This window comes from Nothobranchius furzeri, chromosome 5 (assembly GCF_043380555.1).
Source record: "Nothobranchius furzeri strain GRZ-AD chromosome 5, NfurGRZ-RIMD1, whole genome shotgun sequence".
Lineage (NCBI taxonomy): Eukaryota > Metazoa > Chordata > Actinopteri > Cyprinodontiformes > Nothobranchiidae > Nothobranchius > Nothobranchius furzeri.
The window spans coordinates 41,347,857-41,358,127 of NC_091745.1; the positions used below are offsets into that span (position 1 = coordinate 41,347,857).

The window sequence follows — 10,271 nt, forward strand, 5'->3', positions numbered from 1 at the left end:
AAAGAAATGACACATATGGCTCCTACATGTAGTTTTATGACATTGTGCTTTATCCTGTAAATTGTACTGCAGAACAAAAAAAAAAAAAAAAAAAAAACAAGAGTGCTCATAAATGATTATAATTTAAATGGACAGAGAAATTGGAAAATTGGTTTCATTTTAATCATTTGGACAAAACACCAAAACGTGAATTGTTTCCTTATGTTTATTTGTTATATTTAACACACAAATCACAAGTCTCCCTGAAAACAATTACATATTTTACTCCAAATTTATTGCTGATCATCTAAGTGTATTTTCTGTTTTTCTTTGTTTCAGCTTCTGTCTTTTGCATTGTTATGCTAAATGAGCTGCTGTCTATCTTGGCCTGTACAAGATGTATTTGAAAGTAAATAAATAAAACACCCGTAATCCATCCATCCATTTGCATCCTCCTATGATGTTGGGTCTTGGGAGTAACAGGTTCAGCCACAAGTCAAGACACCTGATAGGTCTCTAAAGAAGAACTGCTAATTAACTAACACCCCCCAAACGACTTAGTTATGTTGGTAAAGGTATCTTGCTTTCATTTATTTTTTTCTCATTTATTTTTACATTTGTTTTGTATTTTTGAGAGATGTTTGCTATTCGTCTGTAGATGAACATTTTCCAATTTGTAACAAAATTCAGTCAAACAAATCTGGCCGGACATTTAGCGTGGTGGTGGTGCTACACCTAATGGTCCAGTAGGTGGCGGTATTCGTCTGAAAGTTGTCTGCGACCTCAACAAATCACAAGAAGAAGATGGCGGAGCTTCTGGAGTTGATGGCACAGTAACTGTACAGAAAATGTTGATGAGGAAAACTCTTAGACATTTGCATTTCTTTTTAAGTCTATGGGAAAACTAACAGAGATGTGGAGACAACAGGTCAAAGACGAACATGGTGCAGTAAGAGAAGAAACGCTGGAGACTTTGGAAAAAACAGACGCAGATTGCCAACACAAAGTGTCGCTTTCAAAGGACAGTGAGCGGCAGAGCAAAAGCCCAAATGCTGTCCTCAACCCCAAAGATCGGCTGCACCGTATAGGTTCGTATATTTTCGGGTTTCATATTTATCATTTTAGTCGCCGTCCTCGTGGAGCTAAAGGACTTCCTTTCCAAACTACTGCTTGCTGTCGGTGACCATGTTTGTAGCTTAGCATGCTAACTGAAGAACGGGCCCATCCCATTTTAGTGCGTTACGTCAAAATATGTTCCCCATTTGAAAACCGCCTTCACCTGTCTACATTTCCAACCATCAGAGGGTGTAGCCCTCCTTTACTTTGTATGTTTTTTTTATATAAGAGGATAAAAATCTCAAAATGTGAAGCAACGAAGCAGTTTTAAAAGTAAATACGAGCCATCAACGATGTGTTTCCCCGGCTATGATACATCTAATTCCAGGGGCGATTGTAGCATAAGAGGCTTTGGGGTGCTGAGCACCCAGAGAGCTGCCCAGCCATGCAGAATGAATTTCAACATCTTGTACATTTTATCGCAATTTCATTGCCACATTTGTGAAAGAAAAGACAAAACACCGTTCTCACAAATCAAATTATGACTTTCCATATCACAGTCTGTTTAACCGCACTGATTGTAAAATCTGTTGAACATATTTTGCTATCAGTGCAGAACAATCTGGGCCAGTTTGAAAGAGTCTTGGTCAGTGGTTCCTAAACCTTTTGCCCACTTGCCCAGGCCAGCCCTTAAATTTTAAACCTAATAGGAACAAAATTATGATTTTTCTAAAATTACAACAAATCTACAGTAGAAATTTAAGGGACAGAAAAGAAAAATTGCTGACTTTAATCTCTGAAAAAAGTTGGATCTAATCTTAATGTTCTGACTTTTTTCTTAGAATTCATGTAATAAATCATCAAGGCTTTAATCCAGTTATTTTTAACTGTCCTTTAATGTGCTTTAAAAGGGTTTGGCTTGTGTGAAACAACACAACGGCTGCTCCTTTTCTCTGTTAGAATCTTATTTGGTCTTTAGCACCAACCTGTCCCTGAGGAACCTACTTTTGAGCAATAGTGTGACACAGAGAAATTACTCTGGAACATCACAGACTCTGTTAGAGTCGCCCTGAAAAGATTTTACCAATCAGTAAATGCCTTTAGTCCGTATTATAACATCTTTTTTTTTTTGCTCATCTCTGTCCATGCTCACTCTGATGTTTCCTTTTGTTTCTATGATTCGTGAGCGGTGGAGTGCTCTGGACCTGCGTTAAAGTCCCGCCTCCCAATTTGATTGACAGTCACTCCTTTCACCACACAATTAGTTCATGCAAGATTTAAACACAAAACGGGAGACTGTATGTGTAATGGTGTTATTTTACAACTCTGGTCAAGTTAAGAATTATAAAGCAGCAAAAAATGGTTATGTTACAGTGAAGGTGAGCAGGGCGTGTTGCGGCACAGCTGTTGACATTATTGGTCAAGTAGAGCAGATAGGTATTGCTGCTGGTATTGATATTAACATTAGTTAATTACAAATTAAAAATCAGGGATGCACCAATACCAGGGTACTAGTATCGCTATTGGCTCGATACGTGCATGTTTCTTTTTACTTGTATAAAGTGCCCCGATACTACTCAACCAGACACTGACCACATGGGTCCACCATGGTGGACATTAGAGCTGAAACAACTAATCGATTTAATCGATTATAATCGATTATTAAAATGGTTAACAACTTTTTTAGTCATCGATTAGTTGTTTAATAATCACATTTTACCACATAAAGTCTATTTTTACCACAATCTGTTAAATTTGCCGCCAGTGTGTGGCAGTAATGAGCCACTGATCTACCAGTGGAGCCGTAGAAGAAGAAACGAGCCAATAAGTGCCCTCGGTTTTCATGACGTATCACGTTACTGACGCGCATCTTGCTGTGAGAGATGGTGGAACAAGAAGAAACACGGAAGAAAAATAGAAGCGACAAAACTTAAGAGAAACCCCGGACAAAAACCTCACGAGTATGGGAGCACTTCACTCTAGATGCCATGAAAAGACGGGTGACCTGCAAAATATGCAAAAACCATCTAGCATGGCACGGAATCACGACGTCCCTAAGTGAACATTTGAGACGAAAACATGTGGGGGCTGATGCAGCAGAGTAAGAGCCAGCTCGGTAAGTAACAGAAAATGAACAAGCTAAATATAGTGGTCCATCACTACACGCAGATAAAATTTGGGACTTAGTGTTTTTGCTGAGTTCGTTATAGTGGATGTTAAACATGTTTTTTTGCCGCGTCAGTCTACGGTGTTCTACTTCTGATTGACTAGATGCAATCGTGAATCTCCTCCGTGTTGCTTGCCAAATTTAGCACGTCTGTTTATAAGAATGTTCTCGTTAAGAGAAAAACGGCACAAACCCATAACTATGTTCCTCATTCAAAAAAGGAAAACTCAGCGGAGAAAAATATTGATTTAGTGTTGTAGTGTCTGTGCTGCTTTATTTTATATGTGTACTTATTTAAGTCTATTTGCGTTTCTAATGCAGAAAAAAACAAGCAACGATGGACAACTACATGGGGAACAAGACACTCACCCCCCAGCAATGCATACCACTTACAAACTCTATTCTAAACATGCTGGTAAAAGACATGAGGCCACTATCCTTGGTGGAAGGAGCAGGCTTCCAGCTAATGCTAAAGCAGTTTAACCCAGGTTACTCCATCCCCTCCAGAACACACTTTGCTAAATTGCTGGAAAAGAAATACCAAGACACCATGAATCAGGTTAAAGATACTCTCTCAGTAGGGCTGTCGCGGTTGAGGAATTCCCCCTGCGGTGATTCAGGGTGGCTTAATATTGCGGTGTGCGATATTATTGCAGCACTTTTTTTTTATTGCAGTACTATCTAAACATAATGTTTACACATTTAAAAAAGGTTAAAAATTGCCGTGCCTTCTTTTATAACACTTCACTGAATGCAGATTAAAGGGCAGTAACAACACAGATCGCAGTAACGTTTGTTTCTCCGACAGTCAGAGTCCGACTGAACTTAAAAACAACAAAATTCAGGAGAAGGTTAAACTTTTAAATGCAAATTTGGCTGCAGCATCTAACAAATAAGAAACAATTCCCCATTTTGTTTAGTTGTTTAAAATCAAGCATAAAAAATTACATGTACCGGGCGGGGGGCACTATCATTTCACTTTCACACACACGAATGACGGTGCTTTATAGCTCGGTCATGTCCTTGTTACCCACAAGCAAAACCAGCATGTTAACCATATAAGGTTTGAGAGAGGATCTGAGAGGGGTGGCTTTATTTCCAGCAACACTGAAAACCCTCTCGGATGGTGCGCTCGTTGCACTAACGCACACGTACTTGCGTGCGACTGGCGAGCAAAGGGAATCTCTCCCGGTTGTTGCTCCACCATGTCGGGGTGGGGGTGGGGGGGGGGGTTCTTTAGGGTCGATGCATTCCTCCTACAGGTAGCGAGTGAGCTCCAGCTCAGCTCAAACTCTCTTCGGGACGGTTGCAGAAGCAGTGCTTGTCCGGGATAGGGCTGTAGCGAAGCCTCGACGAAGTCGACGGCTCGATTCTAAAAATTTGTCGACGTCAGATCCGGAAGTCGACGCACCGCGCCCACTTGTTGCATCCCCAGGAGTTTGTAAATAGAGGAGGAATCTGCCTGTTTTTCCTCTAGTTCGCCCTCTTCTCCGCCTTCACTAACATCTCCGCCAAATACCGAAGACCCGGAACAACGTCCGTCCACTACTAGATTATTTTCCTGTTTTGCCCCTTCGTCTCCCGGCAACGGACAACAACTTCCGGGGTCAGATGCGCTGCTTCGTGTCTATCGCAGATGTAGAAAATCACCGGGAGCGCTTCTCCCTTCATTAAGGAGCTTCTTTCAGACATGAGGAGAGCTGTTTTGGTGGTAGCAGTCTCTCCTCCGTGCTGGTCTGTTTGCTGCCGGGTGTTTTTGGTTTATTTAAACTTGGTTACTTGAACTTAACGTTGGTAAAGCTACTGTTAGCATCTTCGCTAACAGCTTCTTGCGTTGGGATAAGCTGTTACGTTTTGGTTTAGAGTTCATCTTTTTTGTGGTGTAGATCTCCCTTTTATTACATTTAGAGTGTTGTGGGTTTTCGGTTTAGTATAAAATATCACCTGAGTTTGGTTTAACCCGTAAGACCACTCGCCTCACGCACATAAGTGACCAAAACAAAGCAGCATGGAGACACTCCATCTTCTACCACCTCTCAGGCAGCAGCCTGCACTCCCAAGTTCTACACGTCACCAGAACATAACCAACCAACACAATAAACGCAGTGTTATACAAAATGGAAGGCCTGTAGTGTTTATTCTCTTACAGTAAGAATTTATCAATTTTTTTGAGGAATTTATTTGAGATTTTCTGGTTTTTGTTAATTGTGCAATAGAAAAATAATCATTAGATTAATTTTCTAAATAGTCATTAGAATAGTCGACTATTCGATAAAATAATCGTCAGAATAATCGTTTTAAAAATAATCGTTTACCCCCAGTCCTAGTCCGGGACTTCAGCAGGTCTCCGAGCGTTTATTATTATTTTTTTGCCGCTGGTGGCAGCTCTGTCTCGGCCAAGGACTCTGGCTGTGCAGCAGCTGACGTACTGAAAACCAAAGTGCTCCCAAAGGAGCAAAGGAACATTTCGTTTTGATACCAGTGCAGCCATCCTTCTCAACATGCATCATTGAGTTGAATCAAGTTCAGTAATTGCAGTGGCCCATGATGCAGTGCGGTGGGTTTCTTCATATTGCGATATTTCATTTTTGCAGTTACCGTGACAGCCCTATCTCTCAGCCTTGGACAGCCAAATTGCCATAACAGCCGATATCTGGACAAGTGTGGCTAATGAGGCATACCTGGATAAGGGGAATTAAAAATTGCTCTTTAACCAAGTTGTTTTGAACAACATTTGCACTTAAGCTAAGTTTACACTGTTACACTGTGTTTGTGTTCAGGTTGAGTCGTAAAAATGTTAAATGCACAATTGTTAGTAAACACTAGTTTTCTTATTCAAAAGGTATCAACATGATGCAGCTAAAGTGTTCAGTGTTCGTGTGCAACAAAATAGATTGCTGTCAACTGCACAGTTCTCTTATGTTTTTCTTTTTCTTAACTGAAACGTATTCATCACTTGTATAGGTTAAATAACAAACCGATTAATCGAAAAAATAATCGACAGATTAATCGATTATGAAAATAATCGTTAGTTACAGCTCTAGTGGACATTAAGAGAGAATTCACCACAAGGCAAAAGTGGTGACTGAGATATACATAATTTTTGCAAGTTTAGCCTGGTTTCCTCTAGTTCAAGTCCAGTTCACTTGTCAGAAGATTTAGCACACCTCACTGGGGCTCACAGAGAGTAGTCTTAACAAGTTTTATGTGTAAAGAAGAAGAAAGTATCATTTCTATAGCGCCTCTCAAGATAAAAATCACGAGGCGCTTCACAAAAACAAAAAATGTAATAATATAAAAAAAATAATTTATAAAATGGTTAAAATATATTTAAAATGAGCAAAAATAGGCAATTGTGATTAAAAAAATATTAAGAAAGAGAGAGTGACTAAGAAAGAGGGACATCAGTGGATCCTGAGGAAGGTAGAATAGGTGGGGAGAGCAGAATAAAGAGAGAGTGGTGAAGAAGGTCATACAAAAGCCTGCTTGAACAAGTGAGTCTTCAGCTGCTTTTTGAAGGAGACCACTGAGTCCACTGATCTCAGGCTCAGGGGGAGAGAGGTCCAGAGTCTGGGGACCACAGCAGCAAATGATCTGTCACCTTTGGTCTTTAGCCTGGTGCTGCACAACCAGTAGGCTTTGATCACTGGACCTCAGGGACCTGCTGGGGGTGTAGGGACTAAGATCACCACCAATGTAAGATGGTGCTTGTCCATGCAAGGCCCTATAGACCAGAACCAGGATCTTGAAATGAACCCTGAAGTTGACTGGCAGCCAGTGAAGCTGGAGGAGAAGCAGGGTGATGTGGGTGTGTTTAGAGGACTTGGTCAGAAGCCGAGCACAGGCATTCTGAACCACCTGTAGACGGTTCAGGGAGGTTCTGCTCAGACACGTGAAAAGAGAGTTACAGTAGTCTAAGCGTGAGGAGATGAAGGAGTGGAGAACTGTCTCAAGTTCAGAGTGGGACTCAGCTTAGCAATGTTCCTGAGACGGAAGAAGGAAGAGCGAACAAGAGAACTGACATGAGAATCCAGGGTGAGAGCTGGGTCAAAGGTCACCCCAAGATTCCTGACAGAAGGTTGTTTCTGGTCAGCTCTCTGCTCAGCCACTATGAAAACATGAAGATGGACACACAACACAGTTTAAGCTTTAATGGTTACATAAGATTTTTGTTTTAGTAACTCTTTGGCATTTATTTATTGATAGTTATGTTGTTGTTAATTCTTATTTCTTGTCATTCCTTAATAACAAAATAGCAAATGCTAATATTATAAAGCAAGTGGAAATGAGCAGTTTTATGGAAAATGTCTAATTTTTAAAAGTTATTGTGTTCGACTACTGTTCTTGAAATATCATAATTTTATTCTTATTACTTGAGTCCACAAAACAGAACAACATATCTTCTTACGTTCGTAATCCTGTCTGTCTCATGCTTCAGCAGTCCGTTGTAGTCAGTGTTATTAACTGAAAAATATTAAATAATTACTTGTCTTCACAATCACATTTTCTTTATTATTGGTCTCTCCATTTGTGCTTCCATTTCTGATGCATGTTCGTGTTGATACAGCAACCAGCAACGTATTGTACAAAAAATCCCAAATTAAACTAATAATGTAAAAAGTTTATAACCTATTTCAAACTGGGGGGAATATTTTTAAAACGTAGAATCAAACAAACTGAAATAAACCCGTCTGCAGCTCGTCCAGCTTGTCTAAACCCTCCTGCTCACAATCAACAAGCTGCACACAATTGGCTCATTAAAGGTTATCTAGCTAAAACTGGCAACATAAAAGATCATGGTTGGCTTATTTTGGTACAAAGCGGTGGTTAGCTAACGCTTCACGATGCAAAAAAAATGATGACATTTCATCAACTTACCGGAGAAATTCCTCCAGAAACACAGAAAATAACTGCGGTCGATGCAGCAGCGGGGGCGGTTTGGAACTATTCGAAGCTACGTGACTTCCGCATTCCATTCTTTCCATAGGAGTCTATTGGAGTGTCGCAACCCTCTCTTTCTACAGCTCTGGGTACAACATGCATCTGGCTCGCTGCTCCGGGTGTCTTCAGAAGTTACTTTCTCTGCAGTAGTTTTTCATTGCAGAATGCTAAGTTTCCATCGCTCTCACACACATTTAAGTTTTTGCCACTGCAGGTCTGGGTGGTGTGAAAGAAGGGGGGGGAGGGAGACGCTATGCTGCACACAGGGTGTCTGCAAAGTATGAGTGACAGGTGATCGGCAATGAAAGGCATTGATTGGAATTTGCCAATCACACAATTTTCACGGAAATTGGCTGATAGTTATTGCTACCAATCAATCAGAACACCCCTAGTGTGATTATAAAGCTAACATTTAAAGTCTTAACTGGGTTTCTGTGTTCCCTGCAGATGTTCAGACAGTAGTAATTAAAGAAGAGGAGGAGGAAGAATGGATACCTGATGTAGACCAGCCCATCAATGTAAAGGAGGAAGAGGAGGAACAGTGGACCAGTGTGGATGAAAAGCAGTTCAATGGGATGAAGGTGACTGATGCCACCATGATTTCATTCACTGCCTTTTCTTTGAATGACCATTAAGAAAAACTTTTGTTTTGACAGCTTGATCGGGACCAAGCAGAAGACCCAGATCTTCCAACCAGCAGCTCAGCTGACGTGGTGACAACTGGTGAACAGGACTGGGGAGGAGCAGAAACCATCAGTAGTTCAGATGTAAATACTAATAAAGATGATTCAAACTCGGAAACAGAAGGCAGTGATGATGACGATGATGGGAACAGTACAGGAGACAGTGACGAAGACTGGAAGGAGAGCGGGCCCTCTGAGTCTGGAGGAAACTCTGCCGACAAATGTTTGATGTGCTTCGAATGTGGTGAAGAGTTTCAGCACCACCGGTCCCTTCAGAGGCACACTAAAAATCACTTTAAAGCGAGGTCTTTAAAATATCTGGTTAATAAGAAATGTGTTAAAGTGAAGAAAACTGTAGTTGCACACAGGAAAGTCAAGACAGGGCTGAAGTTGTTTAGTTGTGATGACTGTGGTAAAAGTTTTAGCTTAAAAGCAAATCTAAACAAACACATGAGAATTCACACAGGACAGAAACCATTTGCGTGTGACATTTGTGCACAAAGATTCAACGAGAAGACTCATTTGAACACACACATGACAATCCACACGGGACAGAAACCATTTCTTTGTGAGGTGTGTGGAACAAGATTTCGACACAAGACTTCCTTAAACACACACATGAAAATCCACACAGGAGAGAAGCCGTTTGCTTGTGAGGTTTGTGGACAGAGATTTATCCAAAAAACACACTTAACCATTCACATGATAAACCACACGGGACAGAAACCGTTTGTTTGTGATGTTTGTGGACAAAGATTTCGGCATAGGACAGGGTTAAACACACACATTAAAATCCACACAGGACAGAAACCATTTGGCTGTAATGTTTGTGGTCAACAGTTCAGACAAAGGACAGCGTTAAACTTGCACAATAGAATCCACACGGGACAGAAGCCGTTTTCTTGTGAAGTGTGTAAGAAAACTTTTAGCCAAAAGAGCTATTTAAACACACACATGGTGAAGCACACGGGAGAGAAACCGTACGCCTGTACTCTCTGTGGACAACCATTCAGACATAAGACGTCTTTAAACGCACACATGAGTATACACACAGGTGAAAAGCCATTTGCTTGTGATTTTTGTGGGCAACAATTCAGACGCAAGACGAATCTGAACGCACACGTTCGAATCCACACGGGACAGAAACCATTTCTGTGTGATGTTTGCGGACGGAAGTTTAGCCAAAAGACGAATCTGAAAAGGCATGTCAGAACCCACGCAGGAAGCAAATCGCTCGTTTGCCATGACTCCTAAGAAGCGTGGAAGGGAAAAACGGTTTTACTGTAAATACGTAGATTTCTTCTCAACAGAATTTCAACTACACATTTAAAGGTCTGTAGTTAAACAGTGGTGCTATGTGAAACGTTGCTCCCAATTACCACAGTCATGTCTCCATTTCCCACCTTTTCTCCTGGAATCCTCTGCACTAGAATGTATTTATAGTT

At 40.9% G+C, this 10,271-nt stretch overlaps 1 protein-coding gene across 1 annotated transcript in view; it reads left to right on the plus strand.

The window, feature by feature from the left end:
• The first annotated feature begins 709 nt into the window (after positions 1–709).
• Positions 710–10,271, plus strand: part of LOC107378715 (gastrula zinc finger protein XlCGF57.1) — a 9,925-nt gene continuing 363 nt past the window's right edge. Inside the window, exons 1-3 of the mRNA XM_015949067.3 lie at positions 710–1,067; positions 8,591–8,724; positions 8,800–10,271. The exon at positions 8,800–10,271 is cut by the window's right edge and continues 363 nt beyond it. Coding sequence (XP_015804553.3) covers positions 875–1,067; positions 8,591–8,724; positions 8,800–10,080 — 1,608 coding nt within the window. The 5' untranslated portion in view covers positions 710–874 and the 3' untranslated portion in view covers positions 10,081–10,271. The remainder of the gene's footprint in view (positions 1,068–8,590; positions 8,725–8,799) is intronic.